The 27,898-nt window shown below is 36.1% G+C and overlaps 1 protein-coding gene across 8 annotated transcripts in view; it reads right to left on the reverse strand.

The window, feature by feature from the left end:
• LOC138321331 (myb-like protein X) overlaps nucleotides 1-27,898 on the reverse strand; it is a 71,270-nt gene that overhangs the window by 29,423 nt on the left and 13,949 nt on the right. For 7 of the 8 annotated variants that reach the window (XR_011208312.1, XR_011208314.1, XR_011208313.1 and 4 more), the window contains 8 exons: nucleotides 26,758-26,950; nucleotides 23,340-23,367; nucleotides 20,491-21,222; nucleotides 14,764-15,477; nucleotides 10,185-10,898; nucleotides 8,113-8,162; nucleotides 4,644-4,947; nucleotides 2,897-3,001 (listed from right to left, as the gene is read on the reverse strand). Coding sequence is in view for 5 of the 8 variants with exons in the window: in XM_069264955.1 (XP_069121056.1) it covers nucleotides 2,897-3,001; nucleotides 4,644-4,947; nucleotides 8,113-8,162; nucleotides 10,185-10,898; nucleotides 14,764-15,477; nucleotides 20,491-21,222; nucleotides 23,340-23,367; nucleotides 26,758-26,950 (2,840 nt within the window). In the remaining 3 variants the exon portion in view is untranslated. Of the gene's footprint in view, nucleotides 1-2,896; nucleotides 3,002-4,643; nucleotides 4,948-8,112; nucleotides 8,163-10,184; nucleotides 10,899-14,763; nucleotides 15,478-20,490; nucleotides 21,223-23,339; nucleotides 23,368-26,757; nucleotides 26,951-27,898 lie in introns of those variants that run through there. The other variant, XM_069264959.1, reaches the window with a different exon arrangement.

Below are 27,898 nucleotides of genomic sequence, written 5' to 3' on the forward strand. Positions count from 1 at the left end.
TGAAGTTAAAAGTCCACATATGACAGTGATCGTGAATGAAGTTAAAAGTCCCCTTATGACAGTGATCGTGAATGAAGTTAAAAGTCCCCTTATGACAGTGATCGTGAATGAAGTTAAAAGTCCCCTTATGACAGTGATCGTGAATGAAGTTAAAAGTCCCCTTATGACAGTGATCGTGAATGAAGTTAAAAGTCCCCTTATGACAGTGATCGTGAATGAAGTTAAAAGTCCCCATATGACAGTGATCGTGAATGAAGTTAAAAGTCCCCTTATGACAGTGATCGTGAATGAAGTTAAAAGTCCCTATGACAGTGATGTGAATGAAGTTAAAAGTCCCTTATGACAGTGATCGTGAATGAAGTTAAAAGTCCCCTTATGACAGTGATCGTGAATGAAGTTAAAAGTCCCCTTATGACAGTGATCGTGAATGAAGTTAAAAGTCCCTATGACAGTGATGTGAAAAGTAAAGTCCATATGACAGTGATCGTGAATGAAGTTAAAAGTCCCATATGACAGTGATCGTGAATGAAGTTAAAAGTCCCCTTATGACAGTGATCGTGAATGAAGTTAAAAGTCCCCTTATGACAGTGATCGTGAATGAAGTTAAAAGTCCCTATGACAGTGATCGTGAATGAAGTTAAAAGTCCCATATGACAGTGATCGTGAATGAAGTTAAAAGTCCCCTTATGACAGTGATCGTGAATGAAGTTAAAAGTCCACATATGACAGTGATCGTGAATGAAGTTAAAAGTCCACATATGACAGTGATCGTGAATGAAGTTAAAAGTCCCTATGACAGTGATCGTGAATGAAGTTAAAAGTACCGGGTACCCTTATGACAGTGATCGTGAATGAAGTTAAAAGTCCCCATATGACAGTGATCGTGAATGAAGTTAAAAGTCCCCTTATATAAATGGCAGTGATCGTGAATGAAGTTAAAAGTCCCCTTATGACAGTGATCGTGAATGAAGTTAAAAGTCCCCTTATGACAGTGATCGTGAATGAAGTTAAAAGTCCCCTTATGACAGTGATTGTGAATGAAGTTAAAAGTCCACATATGACAGTGATCGTGAATGAAGTTAAAAGTCCCCTTATGACAGTGATTGTGAATGAAGTTAAAAGTCCACATATGACAGTGATCGTGAATGAAGTTAAAAGTCCACATATGACAGTGATCGTGAATGAAGTTAAAAGTCCACATATGACAGTGATCGTGAATGAAGTTAAAAGTCCACATATGACAGTGATCGTGAATGAAGTTAAAAGTCCACATATGACAGTGATCGTGAATGAAGTTAAAAGTCCACATATGACAGTGATCGTGAATGAAGTTAAAAGTCCACATATGACAGTGATCGTGAATGAAGTTAAAAGTCCACATATGACAGTGATCGTGAATGAAGTTAAAAGTCCACATATGACAGTGATGTGAATGAAGTTAAAAGTCCCATATGACAGTGATCGTGAATGAAGTTAAAAGTCCACATATGACAGTGATCGTGAATGAAGTTAAAAGTCCACATATGACAGTGATCGTGAATGAAGTTAAAAGTCCACATATGACAGTGATCGTGAATGAAGTTAAAAGTCCACATATGACAGTGATCTGTGAATGAAGTTAAAAGTCCACATATGACAGTGATCGTGAATGAAGTTAAAAGTCCACATATGACAGTGATCGTGAATGAAGTTAAAAGTCCACATATGACAGTGATTGTGAATGAAGTTAAAAGTCCACATATGACAGTGATCGTGAATGAAGTTAAAAGTCCACATATGACAGTGATTGTGAATGAAGTTAAAAGTCCACATATGACAGTGATCGTGAATGAAGTTAAAAGTCCACATATGACAGTGATCGTGAATGAAGTTAAAAGTCCACATATGACAGTGATCGTGAATGAAGTTAAAAGTCCACATATGACAGTGATCGTGAATGAAGTTAAAAGTCCACATATGACAGTGATTGTGAATGAAGTTAAAAGTCCCTTTATGACAGTGATCGTGAATGAAGTTAAAAGTCCACATATGACAGTGATTGTGAATGAAGTTAAAAGTCAATCAAGATAAACCTGGTAGCCCATCATCCTAGTATGCGAAAGCCCTAGTTAAAGGTTTTATGGCCTCTTGGTTTTTGACAAGAAGTTGTTTTAAAGATTTTAGCCTATTTGACCCGTATGACTTTTAATTAAGCCTTTTATCGCTGCATGTAGCAGGTCAAATATCTCTTCTCTAGGTCTTTTGGATTTAATTTTGAGAAGAAGTTTCAATGAAAAGTTTACGGACAGCAGACAATACATACTGAAGGATGAAGCACAATCACTATAGATCATTCTGACCCTTGACGTCAGATGACCTAGCTAACAAGAGGTCATTAGGTCCTAACCGTCATCTGAGTTATGAAACAAAGACATTATATATTTGCCCATTGCACCAATCAGGCTCTTAAAGTCAGTCAATGTGAGAATATGATTTTATATAGTGCCAAAAATGGCCCCAATATGACAAAACAATTATGTTATAAAAGCAATTTTATCAATTTGACCTTTTAATCTATTAAGAGTATTTGATTCCATAACACTTATGAATTCAAAAGGTTATTGAAAGTTCAAGTCATCTTGATTCATTTTGGCCTCATGCCTAGCTCTGGCCCCTGGGCTTCAGCCAGGACCAATTTGGATATTGTGTTAAAATGCTATTTAAGGCTAATAATTCTAACCAAGTTGGAATCATTTCCTATGTAAATTGAACAAATAATGCTGAAAAATAATAATGTCAACCTTAATTGAGGAAAGCCACTGCCATCGTAAAGTTAAACCAATCCCTATTTATTTTCTTCTCTCAAGACTATAACACATATAGCTATAAGCCAACTTCTAACTTAACCCCATGATACCTGATTTGGATTTGGTGTTCTTGTCCTTGGTATTCTGATTTTGTGTCCTGCTTGGTCCTGCTTGATTCTGTTGACGTTGTGTTGATTCCACTAAACTTTCATTATCTGCCAGGTAAAATGTAAAGGCAATTAGAAAAGAACCACAAATTTCCCAGCTTTTTTTCAGCTAGCAATAACTAGAGATTATATATGTATATCAAATTACTAATAGGTAACCATCATCTCAACATGATACAAGCCAAAATTATTACACTGGTCTTTAGGCTTCTTAATTATTGAAAAATCTAAGTTACCCCTGTGACAGTCACCACGAATGAAGTTTAAAGTCATTAATTTGAACAAACATGATAGCCCATCATCGGTCTCATGGCCTCTTGGTTATCAACAAGAACTAGTTTTACTGATTTTAGCCTATTTGACCTCAATATGACTTTTAATTAATCCTTTCATTCCACAATGCAGCAGGTCAAATATCTCTTCTCTAGGTCTTTTGGATTTAATTTTGAGAAGAAGTTTCAATGAAAAGTTTACGGACAGCAGACAATACATACTGAAGGATGAAGCACAATCACTATAGATCATTCTGACCCTTGACGTCAGATGACCTAACAATTTTCATATAGTGCCAAAAATTTGAAATTGAACAAATAATGCTCAAAAATGTGTTTTCCATACATAAACTAGTAAATTTGATGGGGATAATCTGAGACTCCAGAGCCATGGTTTTGTAAAAGGTATTGCCCTTCTGTTTATGAGGGGTGTTTGATTCTACATTATCTTTGAGTTAAGAAGATTTTTGAAATTGTAGTCAATTATTTATCCCTTTTTTGGCCTCTTCCACAGCCCCCTAGGGTGTGGGGCCATGTAATTCAAAATTTTGAATGGCTTTATGTATAAAGAGGGGAAATGATTCTTTTTCTCTTACCCTGTACACCTCTTTGTGCCTCTGATAATGGCATGCCAGCAATGTAAGTACTTCTAATGTGATCTGAATGATCTGTAGTCGTCATCTTCATTGTAATGTCATTACATTGCTGCTGTGACGTCATCTTATGGATTACTGTGACAGCATGATAATGTGGCCAAGACTTTTCAGACGTCATGCAATGGGACTTTTTCATGTACCATTAATGACATACCTGATAACGTTTGAGTAGAACTATTTTATCTATTGGTGATGAAATGACGATGAATGACAACATTGCTTATATCAGCAGGAACATTAAAAAAAAAGTTACATTCATTCACTGATCTTATGTAGCTTAATTGTCTTTACCCTAGGGTAAGATGGAACAAGAGATCCCAGAGAGACCTTGGCGCCCACCAAAAAATTGTTTATATCCGTCAATGGAAAGAGGAAACTTACTCTGTTTTTCAAACTTCAACTACATTTGAAATTTGAGACAGATCCCTTCAGTACTTTCCGAGAAATTGCAGTAGCAAACTTCAACTATCAAAACCCAAGATGGTTGCCTGTTGGCCATCATGTTGACTGCAAATGCAATATGCACAACTAAGGGTCCTAGGGGAACAACCTACATATCAAATATGAGATAGATTCCTTGAGTACTTTCTGAGAAATAGCAGTAACAAGAACTGTTAATGAACAGAAGGACAGACGGATGACAGACAACTGACGAAAGGCGATTTAAATAGCCCAACATCATCAGATGATGAGCTAAAAATCTTACATCAATTAAATTGCGGATATCTCTGTCTGGGGTGATCGTTTTACAGTCTTACATACCCTGCTGAGGTTGCAGATTATCTGATGTCACTAAACTTTCAGCATCTGACTGGTAAATAGTGAGTGATGCGATCTCTGTGGTTTCATGTTCTGGTAGACCTTTGTCTAGTAGGTCTTTTTCCTGTAGGTCCTCTTCTGGTAGGTCTATTCCAACACTTTCCTCGCATTCTTTGCTTAAATGATTAACATGATGATTCCTTGGAAATCTTCCATTTTCTTCTCCGTCATCATCTGTATTAGGGACTTGCAGATCTGAACTTTCATCTATTGGTATTGCTTCATATCCAAGTTTTTCAATCAGACTCTGTTTTATAAATAATCACTCATCAGTTAATACAAATCATCAATGAATGAGTTGGTATAATGCATGTTCTTTCCCAGCTAACAATAGCACTAATTCAGGTATGACATACATGTATTGAAGTATATAGGTCACTAATAAAGGACACTGATAAGTAATGTATGTTGCCCTAGAGACGAAAAAAAGAAGATAAAACAATGAGCCGCAAAGCATAACAAGAGATCCCAGAGGGATCTTGGCGCCCACCAAAGAATGATCTATGTCTGACAATGGAAAGAGGGATCTTTTCCCTGCTTTTCAAATTTTTTAGAAAATACTACATATAAAATTTTGACACAGATCGCCTGAGTATATTCTGAGAAATAGTGGTAACAAACTTCAACGATGAAATCCAAGATGGCAGGCGGTTGGCCATCTTGTTGACCAATCAGTCAAAAAAGGTACTATGCACAACTGGGGCCCCAAGGGGAACCTAAATATGGAATTTGAGAGAGATCCCTTCAGTACTTTCTGAGAAATAGCAAGAACTATCAAAATCCAAGATGGCGGATGCTCAGCCATCTTGTTGACCAATCAGTCCCAAAATGCAATATGTACAACTAGGGTCCTAGGGGAACCTACATATGAAATTTGAGAATGATCCCTTCAGCACTTTCTGAGAAATAGCAATAACAAACTTCAACGATGAAATCCAAGATGGCTGCCTGGCGGCCATCTTGTTGACCAATCAGTCCCAAAATACAATATGCACAACTAGGACCTCAGGGGAACCTATGTATGAAATTTGAGAACGATTCCTTTGGTACTTTCTGAGAAATAGCGATAACAAACTTTAACTATCAAAATCCAAGATGGCTGCCTGGCGGCCATCTTGTTGACTGATCAGTCCCAAAACGCAATATGCACAACTAGGGCCCCAGAGGAACCTACATATGAAATTTGAGAATGATCCCTTTGGTACTTTCTGAGAAATAGCGATAACAAACTTTAACTATCAAAATCCAAGATGGCTGCCTGGCGGCCATCTTGTTGACCGATCAGTCCCAAAATGCAATATGTACAACTAGGGTCCTAGGGGAACCTACATATGAAATTTGAGAATGATTCCTTTGGTACTTTCTGAGAAATAGCGATAACAAACTTTAACTATCAAAATCCAAGATGGCTGCCTGGCGGCCATCTTGTTGACTGATCAGTCCCAAAACGCAATATGCACAACTAGGGCCCCAGAGGAACCTACATATGAAATTTGAGAATGATCCCTTTGGTACTTTCTGAGAAATAGCGATAACAAACTTTAACTATCAAAATCCAAGATGGCTGCCTGGCGGCCATCTTGTTGACTGATCAGTCCCAAAATGGAATATGTACAACTAGGGTCCTAGGGGAACCTACATATGAAATTTGAGAATGATCCCTTCAGTACTTTCTGAGAAATAGCGATAACAAATTTCAACAATGAAATCCAAGATGGCTGCCTGGCGGCCATCTTGTTGACCAATCAGTTCCAAAATACAATATGCACAACTAGGGCCCCAGAGGAACCTACATATGAAATTTGAGAATGATCCCTTCAGTACTTTCTGAGAAATAGGGATAACAAACTTTAACTATCAAAATCCAAGATGGCTGCCTGGTGGCCATCTTGTTGACCGATCAGTCCCAAAATGCAATATGCACAACTAGGGCCCCAGAGGAACCTACATATGAAATTTGAGAATGATCCCTCCAGTGCTTTCCGAGAAATAGCGATAACAAGAATTGTTAACGGACGGACCACGGACAAAAAGCGATTTGTATAGCCCACCATCTGATGATGGTGGGCTAAAAACTGATATATATTTTCCAGTTCTGAATACATAAAAACGCTAATTTTTAACGAAAAACATAGCATGTGTTTTTCATTTAAGAAAATTTTCTATAAAATAAAGACATGACTAACACCTTTTTCTTGCTTGCAATCTAAGCTTTTCAGTGATATATGTCATAACAACACTGCAATATTTTATATTCACTTTCCGAGCGGTTTATTCATGAATAACGTTGGCACTTTTTTAACGGACGTTTTTTCGACGGAAACCTACGGGGGACTAATTCATTCTAGCAAACCAACTTGTGAAATTTATATGAACACAAAATAGAGAAAACACTGATTCCGTTGATAAAAATTTTCGTTTCTAAGATGAATATAAAGGTTAATCTGAGGCCTTCGAACTTGGTCGATGACGTTATCAAAGTCATATCGGTACAAATGTACCGATGCGAACGGGAAGGTGTTAAAGTTTGGGAATAGCTGTCTTCATTTTACAGGAAATTCTGATAATTTCAGTATCAAAAGTGAGCAGATGAACTTGAACACATGTTTATATTTAGAAAATTAATATTTAACAATATGTTAAACCATGTTATTAAGTTATCAACCAAAAGAAATTAAGAAGACAATATATAGTACTGGCAAGAGCATCAGCATACTCTTTACGCCAGCTCATCTATACATTGAATAGGATATCATTCCCAGTTAAAATATGTTTTCATTAGTGGTGAAGGACAAGCATCAGTTGTTAAACAAATGGTCCAGATGGCAAGTAGTTTTCATTGTTAAGTAATTGCAAAAAGAATTGGCTGTATTCTTTGTAAAGAAATGCCATTTGTCATGCATGCCAGTGTTCGAAAGGGCAAATTTTGATACAAAGTGGTTCCCTTCTACTCCAAGATAAGATTACGGTATGTATTTTCCCATTTACTTGACAGTTCTCCATCTCTGCAGCCTCAGGAGTTCAAAGATCTTATAATAAATAACAAGGATATATGTCTGTTTAAATTTGGTTAAATTCCATCAAGAACTGTATGATTGTTCAAAGAGGAAACAGCTAGCATTTGATATTCAACATTGTCAAAATCAAAGATTTGGCCATCTATATTGTTTTTCTGATCAGTCTTAAAATGCAATATGCGAAACTACAAATACAAAGAGGAACTTACAAATATAATTTGAAAATGATTCCTTCAGTACATGTACTTTCTTTGAAATTAAGCTGAAACAAATTCAATCTGTCAAAATCAAAATGATGACTCTGTCATATTAGGCGATACAATAAGCATTACTTAAAAGAAACCATAAGTTGGTTCTCAGAAACAGAACTATCAGTTAATATGTAATGTACTTACCAGTGACAATCTTTCAATGTTTACAGAACAAGATGGTGTCTTGAATGTATCTGCAACAAAGTTATCTTTGGTAAAATTAGACTTATACAGACAAAAAAGTTCTGAAAAAAAGAAGGTGACTCAAGAGAAGTCAAACTATGTTGTAATTTTGACCAATTTTGTAGTTATTTCAACAAAATTAGTCTTTTTAGTCAAAAAGAATAAGTGGTTTTGAAGTTTTAAGTATATTCTGACCCCAGTGAGTCAGTTAAGGTAGACCGTCCCTTCTGGATTTTGTTAATTTTTTGATATTTTGATTTTAGGTATATACCCTGATCACAAAAACCACATCAAAATCATATGTCACCGGGTTAATTTTTCTTCCAGGGTTGCTTAAAGATATGTACTAATGACTTAATATTCCGGATTTCTAGGATTTTTAAATAAATAATATTTCCTCTCTTTAACATCACTAACATATAAAGAATATGCTCGTAACATCTTCATACCTTCAGTAGGTAATATAGAATTCACAACTACATATATCAAATATGCTGAGTTTTCCGCAATAAAACGAAATATTGTTACTTTGAAAGTAATTCCAGACCCAATTTTAGTGAATTCAGAAGAAAGATTTTTGAAAAGTTAGCTTTGACCCCTTTTGGCCCCACCACTCTGGCCCCTTGGGGGTCGGCAGCCAATTTGACCAATTTTGGCCCCACTCCTCTGGCCCCTGGGGGTCAGCCAGGACCAATATGGATATGATGTTAAAATGCTTTCTCAGGCTAATAATTCTAACCCAGTTTGACTAATTTCCTATGAAAACAATGCAAAAAATGTTCATAAATGTGTTTTTCCTATATAAACTATAGTAAATTTGACCCCCTCCCCAGGGTAAAGTCCGAGATGCCAAAGCCATGAAATTCACAATTTTTGTAAAGGGCCTTAAAAAGACCTTCCAATCTATGAAGAGTGTACTTGGTTCTATCAAATTTGTGAATTCAGAAGGAGACTTTTGAAATTTTAGCCATTTTGATCAATTTTGGCCCCGACCTCTGGCCCCTGGGGGATGACCAGGACCAATATGGATATGATGTTAAAATACTATCTTAGCTAGGCTAATTATTCTAACAAAGTTTGACTCATTTTCTATTTGAATGACCAAATAATGCTCAAAAATGTGCTATATAACTATAGTAAACTTGACCCCCTCCCCGGGGGGAACGTAAGACCCCATGGTCATATAATTCACAATTTTTGTAAAGGACCTCAAGACCCTCCAATCTATGAAGAGTATGTGATTGTGCCATTTCTTGAATTTCAGAAGAAGATTTTTGAAGTTTTAGCCTATTTGACCCCTTTTGGCCCTGCCCCTCAGGCCCCTTCGTCTCAAGTGACCTAAAAAAGAGTCTAATTCAACAGGACATATTTAAACTTTTTCTGAGACAAATATTTTGCTCTGTGTGATACCGTATTGAAATAGATTATTTTCCGTAATAGTATCTTTCAAATCATAAGTTAAGATTTTAACCAAAAAAAATTAAAATGAAAATATTTTCCAGCAATTTTATTTCCGTATTTTCTTTGTCTGTTTCCTTACGAAAATTAGTATACCAGTATCTTACGAAGAGTACCTATTGAATAACACCACTTACTTCTTTACCATATAGAAACAGTTAACATCATTGGTAATATTTAAAAAGTCTAATAATGTTTTCATCAGTCTTACAAATTTAATTTTGATTTTAAGAAAAGGGATTCTTAATATTTCACAACTTTCAAAAGAAAATTAAAAAAAAAAAAAAAAAAATGCTTGTTCTATATAATTTTCTCCAAATCTAAAATTTCTTCTGAACTTTCCAATGGTCTCACTACTTAGTAAGAATATAATACCAGTGATTTACTTTTACTAGCATTATAATATTCTTTCAATCTGACAGACCTTGGGTTTTTTTTATCGCTTACAACTGAAAAGTGTACATTGTACTATGGATTCATATATATAAACCAGTAAATTTGTTTCATTCAATCTTAAACAAAATTGATATGTATATGACAAATATCAATTCAAAATTTCCAGTTTGTTTAATTACCTTGCAAATGGGTGTTTTGTAGGAGTGTCTGTTCATCTTTTGTAATGGAATTCTCACTTTGTCCATCTATTAAGATGTTTTCTTCCATGTTTTCTTGTTGTGGTTTTTCTGGTCCAATAGGTAGTTCCTTACTGCTTGCATTATTTTTTTCAACTCCAATAATGCCTATATGTTCTTGTGAGCATTCTCTTTCAGAACTTTGATCCTCAGTATTTCTTACAAGTTGTTCTTCAGTATTCTTCTTTTTACTAAATATATCAACAGATCCAGTATTTGACATTTGGTCATTTTCTCTGTCCTTTTGTTTGCCGACGTCTAGAGTTTTTACAGGTTCTGGGTTGTTCACTGTTTGTTGTTTCTTTGAGACATTCTTAGATTTTGTTTTGCTACACCAAAGACGCTTTCTAATTGCTATTGCTTTGCATTTTCTCACTTTTGGAACAACCTCTTCTGCTTCCTTTTGAAAAAGTTTGCGTTTCCTTCCTTTCTTCACTTCCTTCTTACTGACTTCCCGTCCATGCCTTAATTGTTTGGAATATTTGCCTTTAGAATTTGAAGAGTCATCTGATGTCAATAAAGACAATCTGCTTGTAGATGGTGATTTCTTTGATGTGGCTATTGGTCTTTCATCCATTTTACAAATTGCTGTCTTGCTTTTTTCTGGCTTGACTTTTGATTCCCTTTCTTGTGTAGATACTAAATCAGAGCTTTCAGCTGAAATTGAATTAAAATTGAAATAATAATTCAGTAAATAAAATATGACAATAAGTTAAAAATTTACACTTTTGATACCCAACTAAAACTCTGACATGTAAGAAAGGATACTGCTCAATGTGCCTTGGAATTAGAAAAGTAATATCTTGACAATAAAATTTGAATATCATATGCACACTTTGGGTCCTAGCCGGGAAACCTACCTATGAAATTTGAGACAGATCCCTTTAGTACTTTCTGAGATATAGCATTAACAAACTTCAACAATGCAACAAAGAGATCCCAGAGGGGTCTTGGCACCCACCAAAGAATGATCTATGTCTGACCATGGAAAGATGGATATTTTTTCTGCTTTTCAAACTTTTACTAAATACTACATGTGAAATTTGAGAAAGACTCTTTCAGTACTTTCTGAGATATATAGCCGTGACAAACAATTATCAAAGCTCAAAATGGCTACCTGTCGACTATCTTCACAGCTGACCGATCAATTCAAAAATGCAATATGCACAACTAAGGTCCTATGACAACATTCACATAAAATTTGAGACAGATCACATCAGTACTTTTTGAGAAATAATGGTAACAATTTTTTATTATCATAATCTAAGATGGCTGCCAGGCGGCCATCTCATTCACAAATCGGTTCCCATATGCAATATGCACAACTAGGGACTAAGTGAAACATGCAGATGAAATTTGAGACAAATCACTTAGTACTTTCTGAAAAATAGCCGTAACAATTTTTGATTATCAAAATCCAAGATGGTGACCTGTCAGCCATCTTGTTCACCAATTGTCCCATAATGTAATATGCAAAATTAGGGATCTGGGGGAATCTGTGCATGCAATTTGAGACAGATCCCCTCAGTACTTTCTAAGAAATAGCAGTAACAAATTTCAATTCTCAAAATTCAAGATGGCGTCCTGTCAGCCATCTTGTCCACCAATCAGTCCCAACATGCAATATATGCACAACTGGGAAACCTGCACATGCAATTTGAGACAGATCTCTTTCGTACTTTCTGAGAAATAGTGGTAACAAGCTTCAATTATCAAAATACAAGATGGTGACTTTGCAGCCATCTTGTTCACCGATCGGTCCCAAATGCAATATGCAGAACTAGGGCCCTAGGGGAACCTACATAATATGAAATTTGAGAATGATACCTTCAGTACTTTCTGAGAAATAGTGGTAACAAACTTCAATTATTAAAATACAAGATGGTGACTTTGCAGCCATCTTTTGTTCACCGATCGGTCGCAAATGCAATATGCATAACTAGGGCCCTAGGGGAACCTACATAATATGAAATTTAAAAATGATACCTTCAGTACTTTCTGAGAAATAGAGATAACAAACTTTAACTAACAAAATCCAAGATGGCTGCCTGTAGAACTCTAGGACAAGTAGCGATTAATAGGATTTACCTCTATTACCCCTATTGGGCCCCGCCCCTCCTGCCCCGGGTGGGTCAGAGCCAAAATTTATACAAGTTCTGTTCCCCTTCCCCCAAGGATGTTTGTGGCCAAATTTGGTTACAATCCATGCAGAACTCTAGGACAAGTAGCGATTTATAGGATTTACCTCTATTTCCCCTATTGGACCCCGCCCCTCCTGCCCCCGGGGGGTCAGAGCCAAAATTTATACAAGTTCTGTTCCCCTTCCCCCAAGGATGTTTGTGGCCAAATTTGGTTACAATCCATGTGGAACTCTAGGACAAGTAGTGATTTATAGGATTAACCTCTATTTCCCCTATTGGGCCCCGCCCCTCCTGCCCCTGGGGGGTCAGAGCCAAAATTTATACAAGTTCTGTTCCCCTTCCCCCAAGGATGTTTGTGGCCAAATTTGGTTACAATGCATGCAGAACTCTAGGACAAGTAGCGATTTATAGGATTTACCTCTATTTCCCCTATTGGGCCCCGCCCCTCCTGCCCCCGGGGGGTCAGAGCCAAAATTTATACAAGTTCTGTTCCCCTTCCACCAAGGATGTTTGTGGCCAAATTTGGTTACAATCCATGCAGAACTCTAGGACAAGTAGCGATTTATAGGATTTACCTCTATTTCCCCTATTGGGCGTAGCCCCTCCTGCCCCGGGTGGGTCAGAGCCAAAATTTATACGTGTTCTGTTCCCCTTCACCCAAGGATGTTTGTAACCAAATTTGGTCACAATCCATGTGGAACTCTATGATAGTAGTGATTTAAATTAAATGTTGACGGACGGACAGACGGACGGACGGATGCCGCGCCATGACATAAGCTCACCGGCCCTTCGGGCCAGGTGAGCTAAAAATGATTTCAATATGTTTAAACCATGTATCTGAAGGTGTTCCAGGAACAAAATTAAGTAATTCAAAAAATCCAATATGGCCGCCATGACGTAAAACCTAAAAACACTAAAACTGCTCAGCTATCACTCAAAAAGTATCAAAGCTATTTCAAATTTGAAGGTATTTTATTGTAGGGAATGGACATATCTAACGTTTTTCCGTTACATGTTTATACAAAATATGTCTCGTTAAAAAGATCGCTATATGTCAAAGTTTACCAAATGTTACTATTTATTAGATTTTTTTTTTTTTCATTATACAATTTTTTTGCATTACATCGATGAAGTATGCCAATCTGAAGATTTTGATGACTCCAAATTTAAAATTGGTGCACTAATTATTTTTTTATGATGTAATTAATATTTAACTGAGAATTTTTTGCAAATTTCGACAATCATATTTTAAACATCTCCTCTGATTCCACCAGTCCGATCAAGCCTAAACTCAAACAAGATATTCCACTTATCACCGTGACCAATTCTTGTTAATATGGTGTTGATTCAAATTAAAACATGGCCGCAATGGCGTCACTTCCGGTTTAACCTAGACAGCCATAATTCGTTAACCACTGAGCCAATTCCTTTCATATTTTTATATGTTATGTAGAATAGCATACTGAGAAACTTTGTAATTGTACATTTTTCTCTAAAATGTCAACTTCCGGTTGATCATTGATTTCTAAATAATGGCAATTCGCCGTTTTCGGTGAAAATCACGAAAACAGCTTCTTGTCAAGTTCTACATGGTATATTGATATTGTGCATGAAGTATGCTTAGGTAGTTGACTATCAGGTTTGAAAAAAATGAACGACCTTGACCTTCATCCCAGGTCACAGAGTGCTTGTGATTTAAGAGCTATGAAAATGATCCAGTGAAAATACAGCTATTTGAGACAGCCGTAGCTCATTAACCACTCAGCAAATTTCTTTAATTTTTTATATGTTATGTAGGATTGAAAGTGAAATAATTAACTTAACTACCGCTTTTCTGTTATACGTGAACTTTAGGTTGTAAATAATGGTCACAGTTCAAAAGTACAATTTTTTGACAAAATCATTAACAAATCTTCTTTTGAGATTCTAGAAGGCGTAGACACCTAATATTAGGCATGTAGCATGCTGACATATAAATGCCTACCAAGTTTTTCAATATGATTGACCTTGACCTATATTCAAGGTCACAGGGGCCAAAAAATCTAAAATATACAAATGACTTCTTATGAAGTTCTGAAAGGCCTAGAGATCTTATATTGGGCCTGCAGGATGCTGAAATAAATGGCTGTCAAATTTGTTAATATAAATGACCTTGACCGGAATACCTTCAAGGTGAAAAGCCCGTCAAATTGTCCCGGTGACAATTTCTAGTTATTGTTTGTTGTTTACTGGTGTGTAAACGCGCGTCAATTAAAATATCTGTACAAAAAATGTAGTTTACACACCAGTAAACAACAAACAATAAAATTCATTCCTTAATTAAACAAAATTGATATGTATATGACAAAAATCAATTCAAAATTTCCAGTTTGTTTAATTACCTTGCAAATGGGTGTTTTGTAGGAGTGTCTGTTCATCTTTTGTAATGAAATTCTCACTTTGTCCGTCTATTAAGATGTTTTCTTCCATGTTTTCTTGTTGTGGTTTTTCTGGTCCAATAGGTAGTTCCTTACTGCTTGCATTATTTTTTTCAACTCCAATAATGCCTATATGTTCTTGTGAGCATTCTCTTTCAGAACTTTGATCCTCAGTATTTCTTACAAGTTGTTCTTCAGTATTCTTCTTTTTACTAAATATATCAACAGATCCAGTATTTGACATTTGGTCATTTTCTCTGTCCTTTTGTTTGCCGACGTCTAGAGTTTTTACAGGTTCTGGGTTGTTCACTGTTTGTTGTTTCTTTGAGACATTCTTAGATTTTGTTTTGCTACACCAAAGACGCTTTCTAATTGCTATTGCTTTGCATTTTCTCACTTTTGGAACAACCTCTTCTGCTTCCCTTTGAAAAAGTTTGCGTTTCCTTCCTTTCTTCACTTCCTTCTTACTGACTTCCCGTCCATGCCTTAATCGTTTGGAATATTTGCCTTTAGAATTTGAAGAGTCATCTGATGTCAATAAAGACAATCTGCTTGTAGATGGTGATTTCTTTGATGTGGCTATTGGTCTTTCATCCATTTTACAAATTGCTGTCTTGCTTTTTTCTGGCTTGACTTTTGATTCCCTTTCTTGTGTAGATACTAAATCAGAGCTTTCACCTGAAATTGAATTAAAATTAAATTTGACATGATAATCTTATAATTGCTAAACATGACAAAAGGCACAGGGGCCTTTACGGTAATATAACAGATTGTTACTTTATAAAAGACAACCTATAGGATTTTAGGCCTGCCGCGATACGGCAGAAGCGTACCACAATACAGTATAACTTGTCTAAACCGGATGTGAACGGGACCAGTCGATTTGTTCGGTTTATACAGGTGTCTGGTTTATAGAGGATAGAACCTTATCACAATATGTTCATATGGAAATCATCAGAAGATTTTTTTTTTATTACAGCACAAACATTTATTCTAACATGGTAGAACACAGAATTCCATCCTACTTTTTGTTGGTTTCTGAGGTGTACATGTACGATTCATTTCTCTCGGTGTGCTACATTCAAATGAACTCTCAGAAGTTATTTGTATGTTTTATTGTTAGAATTGACCGTGAAAAGTATTCACAAATACAATGTACACGTAACAAACCGTCGAATGAAAAGTGAAAAGTTGTCACTATCTAGCCCTTAGTATACCGGTACAGGTAAATCCCCTAGGGCGCCTCGTGATCAGTCCCATGTTATGAAAACATTGTTGCCGATTTGCCCAAGTTAATTTTACAAAGTAAGGTATGGTAACATTTCCTAGACAGTTCCGGTTTTCAGAGTATACAGGTTCCGGATTATGCAGGTTTTGGGTACTATAGTTTATTAAGAAATTTGCCAGGACCAAACAAATTAATCTGTATAGACAAGTTTCCGGTTTATACAGGGTTCGGTTTAGACAAGTTATACTGTATATTGTGATACACAACAGCTGTATTGTAATATGTATTGCAATAATTTGACCTAACATATGTGGTGTTTATTTTGTATATATTCCATAATCCTTTACATTATACAAACAAACAATGCTATGTAATGTAGTTTTACATCGTTTTTAATCGTGTTGTTGAGTAATAAAAATGCTCCAATGTGACTGAGGTTCTTGTTTACAAATCGGTTAGAGAAAAAGCAAGGCTACAGACAATCGCAACCTAATAATGCAATTTAACTAAACATGAGAGTGTCTGCAAATATTTACATATCAATTTTGAACCTAAATAATGAATAAATTTACATACATTTGTCCTGGAAAAATAAGCTTATGATCGTGATTAAACTTCAAAGGGCTGATCGGTTTGCAGTGTTGTTTTGAAACCTGTAGGAATTCGAAAATGGCAGTGGACGATGAAGCCTGAAATAGCTGGCAAAATCCCTGCACCCATGTAATAACTGGGCCTTAAATGTGTTTAGAGAATTATTCCAGTATTGTTGATTGATGGAGGCTGAGCGAATCAGCTTGATAATATTTCAGAAACTAGCCTAATGCCATCTTGTTTATATTCAACATCGTACAAATGTTTGAATCATTTGAACCTTATACAAGTTACAAACATTTGACCGACATCAGAATGGAATGAAAACAAAAGGGATACCTACATGGCTAAATATCAACAGAAAGGAAAATAAATACAACTTGCTGGTTTAGTTTTAATGACAGGACATTTTAATTATATCAAATCAATGAAATTATTATACTTAGAAAAAATATCGTAAAAATCCGGTATAGGTAGACTGAATCGTGGTATAATATTTTTTGGCAATGCATTACAATACCCCAATATACCAGTTAACCACGGCAGCCCTAGAGGATTTTGTAACAAAATTTCAGTAAAACTCCAATTTTGTAGCCCTGCCTTTCTGTTCAAAGGAGTCAAATCAGCAACATTTATGTGAAGTAATATTGTTCTCATTGAATTAATTTTTTTAATTAAATTTCGATGCAAGCGTTGAGGAGAAGAAGGAATTTAAAGCAAAAATTCAGCACAGTTTCCCTTTCGGAACCCCATGCTAGGATTGGATAGACCTTCTTTAAACAAAATATAATTGTTTTGAACTTCCCATGATGTTTCACACCTCAATCTGTTTGTAATCCTAGCAATGGTTGAAGAGGAAAATAAACTTAAAGCAACAAGTTTAAGGAGCCCAGGGGCCTTAAAATTCATCTGACAAAAATATTTTGCAAGGACAAAAGACAACATACAGGATTTTAAAAAAAAATAGCAAAGTTGCCAATTTGGATCCCAGTGCTTCTGTCCCCTAAGGCCAGATCTGCCTCATTTATATTGCAGATTTTATATTTATATTGATTGTCACATCCCTATCAATTTTTACACCAAGTCTGATTGTAAATTAAGAGCAATACGAATTTTAAAGCAAAAATCAGCACAAAGTTCCCATTTTTGAACCCACCCCTTTTCCCCAGGGTCAACCCTGAGCCCTTTTTATAAAAGATGTGCACGACCATTCTCTCCAATAATGTTTCATAACATTTTTGGTTGAAATACAAGCAAGTATACACATTGAATGGGAGTAGGAATTTAAAGCAAACTTCACCAAAGTGTCCTTTTTGGAGCCCTGCTCCTCTGCCCCTGGAGGTCGAACCTAGCTCGTTTATATTGCCTTCAACCAATAATGTTTCACACTATATCTAGGTGTAATTCACCCAAGAGTGAAGAATGAGTCAGATTTCTAAACAAAATTTTAGCAATGTCCCTATTTAAAGCTTTTTGGGTTGTTTTTTTTTTTTGTTTAATGTCCTAGCTATTAACAGCCAGGGTCTTGTAAGAACGTGCCAGGTTTGTTGGTGGAGGAAAGCCGGAGTACTTGGAGAAAAACCACCGATCAGGGGTCTGTCACTAGTAACTGCCCAACATGGGATTCGAACCAGTGACCCAGAGGTGGAGGGCTTGTGGTAAACATGTTGAGACATTTTAACCACTCCACCACCGCTACCCCAAACCCTATTTAAAGTCCTACCCCTCTGGTGGCACAGAGGGGTTACCCTATTTAAAGTCCCAGAAATCTGGCTCAAGAGGTTGACCATACAGGCTTAAGGAGAAGTAAGCTTTTGAATAAAATAGTCATACACACAGAGCACGACAGAGGAAGCATGATGACTATATATCATCTTGACCCCTCAGGTTAGATGACCTAAAAAGATAACAAAAGGCTCACTGGGCCTTTATTGCTAACCTGTTCAAGGTCAAAAACATAAGCAAGTGAGGCTTTTAATTTAGACTTAATCATTTCATTTCTATAAAAGAAGGATTTTAAAGAATTGGCAATATTTCCCCTATTTGGGCACCAACCCTCAGGCTTCTGGGGGAATATGCAGACCCACTATTCATACAAAATTGGTTCCCATTTACTTAAAGAGACAATTCACTCAGGCTAATTCTTTTACATAACTAAGAAGCAAAATATGGCATAAATGTATTGTTCTACATTTCTTATGAAACATATAATATAAAATATTGACAAATTCCACGTTATTGTTTAATATTTTAATTAATATCGTTGAAATATCAAATCGTTGATCAATACGATTAAGCAGGTACAATATGGACGCTGTACCCATACCCGAGCCAAAGTCACGCACGTTAAACAAATAAACTACATAACCACTGAGAAGGTGATAAAATTATTTTTAGGCAAGACAATTCACCTAATAAGGTGAACACACTACTCTCAGAGCAATTTGAGCAGTTCTAGACAAAAGTTACATTGCTCTACGAGCAAGGGACAGGGTTCGGCATACAAGAAGTTCGACCACAAAGTGTAATGGCGGACAGCGAGGGAGTTTGAACATCTACACACATGTCGCAACCATGGGCTTTTCAGGCATATCACAGTAAAACCGACTGATCTAATTTCCATTAGAACTGGTTTTTGTCCGATATATGTACACATTTTTATGTTCTCTTAGACTGAATTGTCCCTTTAAGGAAGATTCAGACCAAATTACAACAAAATCCCTTATTCTTATAGAAAAAAATATTTTAAGGAATTTGCTACCTTTCCCATATTGGGCCCCACACATCAGGCCCCTAGGGGACTAGACCCACCATTTATACAAAATTGATTTCCCATCACCCAAGGAAGCTTCAGACTAAATGAAAACATAATCCCTTCATTCCTACAGAAGAAGGATGTTAAAGAATGTGAGGTGTTTTCCCTTTTAAGCCCTGCCCCTCAGGTCCCTGGGGAACCATATCCACCATTTATACAGGAGGCCAATAGGGCAATAAGTATCATGCACCTTGGTTTGTTATGGCAACTAATGTTTTGAAAACAGGATCAAGGATTCTTTACAAATTTAAAGCTTCAGGAGATCAGAGCCAATACTTATACAAATTCTTTTCCCCTCCCCATAGCATGCATCTAGCCAAATTTGGTTACAAATTATTCATGCAAAACTCTACCATTTGAATGTTTCACCTCTATTTCCTCACTCCTGCCCCCACGAGGTCAAAGCCAAAATTTATACAAACTCAGTGACCCTTCCCTAACTAGAGCATGTGTCTGGCCAAATTTGGTTTCAATCAATGTAGAACTCTATAATTAGATTAAAAAGATTTACCCTTTTTCCCCCTTATTGAGCACTGCCCTTAAGTTTGCTCATTGAAGGGGGCAATAGCTAAAATGTACACAAACTGTTCCTCTTTCCCAGGGCATGTTTCTGGCCAAATTTGGTTACAATCCATTCATACAGAATGAAAGAAGAAGGATTTCAAAGAATTTGCTATGTTTCCCTTATTAGACCACATCCCTCAGACCCCTTGGTGACAAGGCCCACCAATTATACAAAATTGGTTCCCCTTCACCCAAGAAAACTTCAGACCAAATTTAGTCAAAATCCATTCATACCTAGTAGGGATTTTTGTGAAAATTTGACAGACAATGGACAATGGACGACAGACGCTGTGGCATTACTCAAACTCACCAGCCCTTCGGGTCAGGTGAGCTAAAAAGTACCCATCTTTTGGAGGCTTACAATATTAAGCTTAAAATCTGACACAGCAGTGTAGTGTTATGAGTTGTTCAATTTTTATGACATTGTCTCATGTAATTTGATTTATACAAATCAAGTTGATATGCATATGCCAAATTTCCATTGTTTGATTACCTTGCACATGGGTGTTTTGTTGGAGTATCTGCTGATCTTTTGTAATGGAATTCTCACTTTGCCCGTCTATTAAAATGTTTTCTTCCATGTTTTTTTGAAGTACTGTGTCTTCTTGTTGTGGTTTTTCTGGTCCAATAGGTAGTTCCTTACTGCTTGCAATATTTGTTTCAGCTTCAATAATGCCTATATGTTCTTGTGAGCATTCTCTTTCAGAACTTTGATCCTCAGTATTTCTTACAAGTTGTTCTTCAGTATTCTTCTTTTTACTAAATATATCAACAGTTCCAGCATTTGACATTTGGTCATTTTCTCTGTCCTTTTGTTTGCCGACGTCTAGAGTTTTTACAGGTTCTGGGTTGTTCACTGTTTGTTGTTTCTTTGAGACATTCTTAGATTTTGTTTTGTTACACCAAAGACGCTTTCTAATTGCTATTGCTTTGCATTTTCTCACTTTTGGAACAACCTCTTCTGCTTCCCTTTGAAAAAGTTTGCGTGTCCTTCCTTTCTTCACTTCCTTCTTACTGACTTCCCGTCCATGCCTTAATCGTTTGGAATATTTGCCTTTAGAATTTGAAGAGTCATCTGATGTCAATAAAGACAATCTGCTTGTAGATGGTGATTTCTTTGATGTGGCTATTGGTCTTTCATCCATTTTACAAATTGCTGTCTTGCTTTTTTCTGGCTTGACTTTTGATTCCCTTTCTTGTGTAGATACTAAATCGGAAATTTCACCTGAAATTGTATTAAAATTGAAATAATAATTCAGTAAATAAAATATGACACTGCTTAATGTGCCTTAGATGCACATGAAATTTGAGACAGATCCCTTCAGTACTTTCTGAGAAATAGTGGCAACAAACTTCAATTATCAAAATACAAGATGGCAACTTTGCAGTCATCTTGTTCACCGATCGATCCCAAATGTGATATGCACAACTAGGGCCATTAGGGGAACCTACATAATATGAAATTTGAGAATGATCCCTTCAGTACTTTCTGAGAAATAGAGATAACAAACTTTAACTACCAAAATGCAAGATGGCTGCCTAGTGGCCATCTTGTTGACCGATTGGTACCAAAATGCAATATGCATAACTATTGTAGGGTGCCCTAAGGGAACATACATTATGTAATTTGAGAAAGAACCCTTCACAACTTTCTGAGAAATAGTGAAAATAGTAGAAAAACAAGAATTGTTTACTGAATGACGGACGACTGACCACTGACAAAAAGCGATTTGAATAGCCCACCATCTGATGATAGTGGGTTAATAAAACTGAAGTAGTTTTATTTAACGGTTCTCATGAAAAATTAGATATTTCTTTGCAATTTGATAACACAATCTTGATTAACAGTAGTTTACACAAACACTTGGGTATATATTTGAATGAAAATATGATAATTGTTAATGTTTATTTGTTTCTTTTTTCCTTCTTTCTTTCATTTACATATGATTTGATAATTACAATCATTAATGGTGCTATGGTATATTTCATTATGTAACATCATATACATGTGTATGGGAGAGGGCAATCCTAAGTTGTATAATTTGTGCCTAATTCCTTTTTACTTTGTTCAAAGAAAACTTGTTTAAACTTAATCTGCAATTCAAGCGGGGACCCCTAATTACAATATAACTCCAGACTATATATGTATCTGATGACACGTCGTTCTCACTTATGGTAGCATCGATCGGCCTATTCAATTTCCTTTCATTTACTTTTGCCGATCTTGTAAAGAAGTTACTTAATTTAGGATTTTAAACATTGCTGCCATCGTTATTCGATGTGAAGCAACATATATACAAATGTAGTCGGCTCTACGGCGATTGCCATTCAACCTTGAAATTGTGCACACTCAAACACAAACTGATTCTATATATGTTAGCCAATCAGAAAGCAGAACTGAATCAAAATCGGAAATTCCCTCCAAACTTTGAAAGAAAAATGAGTGCTTCACAACATTTCAGCCTAGATTTAGTTATTTCAGCGTATTCTAGTTTAAGAGATTTATTTAAGGAAGCAAATATTTGCGTCCTTGATCCATATTTCCCCAACGCTAAAGTGTCAAGTATTAACGCATTTTGTGTACCGGTATGTTAATTTTGAACCTTGCTACACAGGAAGTACACTATATCTAATACAAATCGAAGAAATTTATCACTTCCGAGCACGACTGGCGTTTAAAAACAACTAAGATGCATTAACATACATATAGGTAAATATATATGAAATTAAATATGTTTAAAATATTTTTTTTTCCAATTTCAGAAATATTGTGGTATATCAGCAACCAATTTCATATCGCGATATAATGTTGTTGTGAACAATATTGCAATATACTGGAATATCGGATATATTGCGCACCCCTATTAATATGGTTTGTTAATTATCGTACTTTTTCTGAAATTGGGTAGTGTTTTATGGCCAGCCGAGTTATAGACCTTGACACAAAATTACATATATAGAAAGAATAAATGTCTATAGAGCCAAACGCCTGTGGGTATGCTTCGTTGGATGTTTTATGGTTTTGATAAAAATCTTAAAAATAGAAAAGATAAGGCTTCGGAAATGATGAATGGATAAAATAACTTTGCTGAACCATGGTATATATATATATTACCAAGCTCACTTCAAGTTGTCATTTTGGTAAGTAAAATTATTATGACTGATTCTTATTTTACAACACCAGTTTTGTCATAATGTTTAATTAATATTTTAACATCTTTATATTACAAAAATACAAAATGATAAACAACAATGTCCACATGACAATGATTAGATTGAACTTCTTCAATCTTGTTTTAGAGTACAGTTACAAAATACAGTATATGACATACATATACTTACACAGATTTCCTTTAAGCTTTGCTTTCTTCTGGAAATTAAAGCAATATATGTACATGTAGATGAAATTGAACTAAACATTGATTAATAAGATCTAATCCATTTTGTAATTCAATTCTCTAACTCCATTTGATATTAAATGTCAAATTCTAATTTTCAAGGGATCCATTTAAATTTATATGTGGCATAACTTTCATACTCACAATCAAGATGAGCTTTTAATATTTCATTCACCACAAAAAATTACCAACATTTGGAGAATTACAAAACTTCCATGTAATAATGCACAAGGTTTTTTATTTTACAAGTACAAATAATATAAGAGCTCAAAAATAATTTTGGCAGTACTGGGCCTTAATGGTCATCTGGCTATTGGCACAATACAACACTTCAAAGAATGTAGTCGTGGCAATCTTCAAGAAGTTCAGGTTCAGATATCTTTGATGAGTTAAGATCGTGAGCGAAGATGCCTTGATTCCCACCATGCATGCTACAAGTCCAATATCCAGTCTCTAGGCCTCTTAGTTATTTACATGAAGTCCCTTAAAGATTTAGCCTATTTGATCACTGTGACCTTGAATGAAGGTCTGCAAGGTCATTCATACTTGGTACTAGCCCTGAATTCATCCCAACATTCCAAAGGCCAAAAATGAGTACCCTTCTTGAGTAGAAGTTATGATTTTAGCCTATCTGACTCCTGTAACCTTAAATGAAGATCATGCAAGGTCATTCGTTTTAACAAACTTGGTAGCTCTTCATTCCAGCATGCCACAGGCTCAATATGAGTACCCTGGGCCTTTCGGTTCTTGAGAAGAAGTTGTTTAAAGAATTTACCCTTTTTGACCCCTGTGACCTTGATTATGGTCAAGGTCATTCATTTGAACAAACTTGGTAGCGCTTCATCCCAGTATGTTGCAGGCCAGATATCAGTCCCGTGGGCCTTTCACTTAATGAGAAGACGTCGTTTGAAAGAAAAGTTTATGCACGGCGCACAACGACAGATGATGCATTATGACAATAGGTCATCCTGACCCAAAATGTCAGTTGACCTAAATTACATGTGTACATCATCAGTGCAGTAAAATAACACACAGATAGACCATGAAGCCAAGTTGTTTCCTACAATTTCATTTCTCATTTTTACAATTTTATAAGGAATTATATAATGATTTCTGCTGTTATACTTCCATTTAAAGTACATAAAGCATAAACAAGAGGTCCAGGGGGCCTGTATCGCTCAACTGGTTTGTAATGCCAAGTAATGTTCTGAATACAGGATCATTGTTTCTTTTCTTAAGAAATTTAAAGATTTACCTCTAATTTCCCTATAAGGCCCCAGATGCACTATTTCCGCTCCAGGGAGTAAGAGTCAAACTTATACAAATTCTGTTCCCCTTCCACAGAAGATGTTCTTGGCCAAATTTAATTAAAATCCAAAGCATACAGAACTCTATGACACGTGGTGATTTAAAGGATTTACCTATATTTCCCTATTGGCCCCTGCCCCTCCTGCCCCCGGGGGGTCAGAGCCCAAATTTATACAAACTCTGTTCCCTTTCCCCAAGGATGTTTCTAGTCAAATTTGGTTACATTTCATGCGGTAATAAATTGATTTACATGTCCCACTTTCTCAGTGAATTACCCAAGTAGGTCAGATGACATACAAGATGCCTAGCTATGGGTCACCTGAGTTCTGATGCAGAATGAAACAAAGACATATAAACACTAAACATGTATATTGGCTCATCAGGCTCTTGATGTTAGCCAGTGATTTTATAAATTTGACTTTTTAATCTAGGAAGAGTATTTGGTTCCATCAAATCTGTGAATTCAGGAGATCTTTTGAAATTTTTGTCACTTTGACCCCGTTTATAGCTCCTCCACTCTAGTACCTGGGGGTCAGTGAGGACCGATATGTATATGTTATTAGTACATCACATGACAGAATACCGGATTCTGATTGGCTACACACATGGGTACTATATGCAATAGTGCCCGGGCAAGCGGGCACTATTGAAGTGGCGCAAAATTGGACGTGAATGTATTGTGACGTCACTATTACATAACGTCATAATGTTGCGCTTCGACAAAGACGTCAAGATGGCGGACAGGCTGTTGAGGCTGATGTGTGCGGGGATGGAAGCAAATGTTGCTTTTCTACAAAAGACAGTTACTCATGTTCTATATTGATCTACTTTTAAATCTTCGTGAAGCTGAATCCCGTTTTATAGAAACACAGATTTCTGCAACAATTCATATGTTGTACTTTTAATGTAACAATGCGGTGATATGGAGATAGCGTTGCGAGGTATCGCTTGACGTGCTTCTGTTACGATGACATGAAAACGGGTCTCATGTGAGGGTGATGTACTAAACCCATTATAGCCTGTTTGAGAGGGCACTATTGCCTCATAGTATTGTCTCGTGATAGGATAGTGCCCTCGCCTTCGGCTCGGGCACTATTCCATCCCTCGGCAATACTATGAGGCAATAGTGCCCTCTCAACCAGGCCATAATAGATGAATATGCTATACATCTCAAGCTAACAATTCTAACCAAGTTTGACTCATCCTATGAAAATTGAACACAGCATGCTCATAAATGTGTTTTTTCAATATAAACTATAGTAAACTTGACTCCCTCCCCAAGGGGAAACGTGAGACCCCAGGGTCATATAATTCACAATATTTTTAAAGGGCCTTATAAGGCCTTTCCAACTATGAAGAGTACTTGATTCAACCATTTTCAGAATTTTATAAGAAGATTTTTGAAGTTTTAGACTATTTGACCCCTTTTGGCCTCGACCCTATACCCCCAGGGGGTCGGCCAGGACCAATATGGATATGATGATAAAATGCTATCTCAGGCTAATAATTCTAACCAAGTTTGACTCATTTCCTATGAAAATTGAGCAAATAATACTCATAAATGTGTTTTTCCTAGATAAACTATAGTAAACTTAACCCCCTCCCAGGGGGTAACACAAGACCCACGGGTCATATAGTTCACAATTTTTGTAAAGGACCTTAAAGACTTTTCTATCTATGAAGAGCATTTGATTCTACCACATCTGTGAGTGGAGAATAAGATTTTTGATATTTTAGTCAATTTTACCTCTTTTGGCCCCTACTACAGCCCCCTGGGGATTGGGGACCATATAACTTAAAATTTTGGTTGGCCTTACGACTTGTGCAAAATTTCATTGAAATTGCATCAGTAGTTTTGGAGAAGTCGTAAATGTAAATTGTTTATCTTCGCACAATGGACGACAGACGACAGACAAATGGCAAGAAGAATAGGTCACATGAAACTTTGTCGCAGGTGACCTAAAATTTTTAATATCCCATTTTACATTTTTAGTAAAATGTTTTTTAAATCACAACTGGTGAAAACCCTTTTATTCATAATCACTTTTTTTTACCTTTTTTCTCCATGGAAGATCAGACACACCATAATCATAACGAAGTTCATCACCAACAGCTAAATCCTTCTTTGCATACAGGCACAAATGTGGTCGTTCATCAAATACTTCTTGCTTCATGACACAGTTCTGAGATTCTCCAATTCCATCATTAACATATTTGCACATCCGTTTTGAAAATGTAGCATCAACACTAAAATAAGGAAAACAAAAGACTGAGAAGACCTGTATAAATTCATTCATTATAGCAAATCATAAGCTTATAATTTTCTTCAAACTAAAAAGAGTTTACAATCCATTTGTTAAATGTTTTACATTAGGGCACACCAAATAAATCAGTTGTTTATCGATAATCCCTCTCCTCAAATGTCTATGTCAAGAAAAAGTAAAAAACATAATGCAGCACACCTTCAAAGAAATCAGCAAATCCGATATTTTTAGACGTTTCCATACAAATTTCCAGTTAAATTTGCCAAACCTTGCCAAATCTTCACACCAATCAGTAGAGCACTGGCCATGGTAAACAATCATCTGGCCTTTCAAGGAATTTTGTGAAGTATAGATAGTGAGTATTACTTCAAAAACAAACATTTCTGACAACTGTAAATGATTTACTCACATTTTCAAAGTTAATAGCTATATACACCTAATTTTCCATGGAAGTCACAACTTTGCAATTGTAATGGCCACCATTATGCATATGGGTAATTGTAATAGTGGATCCGGATTGGTATACAATTTCAGGATTTCACACTTATTCATGTTTTTTAAACAAGAGGCCAAGAGGGCCTTTATCGCTAACCTGGTTTTTTTTGTTTTTTTTTTTTACTTACCGGTATTATAAAACAAAACGCTACAATCAGAAATAGCAAAAATGACCCGACGATTTGCTTAAATCTAAAATCCGAACGATACAATGATGCTATCAATATCATATGACTATGAGTGTTAGTCAATGCTAAGTTTCAGAAAAGAAGTTGTTTATATGAAATTCACCATATTGATCTCTTTTGGCCCTGCCCCTCAGGCCCCCGGGGGTTATCCCCATCATTTGTAAAAATTTTATTCCCCACCCTATAAGGATGCTACTATTGCATTATGAGTGATATCCCTTGCTTAGTGACCAATTGTATTATGAGTG

This window comes from Argopecten irradians, chromosome 4, assembly GCF_041381155.1.
Source record: "Argopecten irradians isolate NY chromosome 4, Ai_NY, whole genome shotgun sequence".
Taxonomy (NCBI): domain Eukaryota; kingdom Metazoa; phylum Mollusca; class Bivalvia; order Pectinida; family Pectinidae; genus Argopecten; species Argopecten irradians.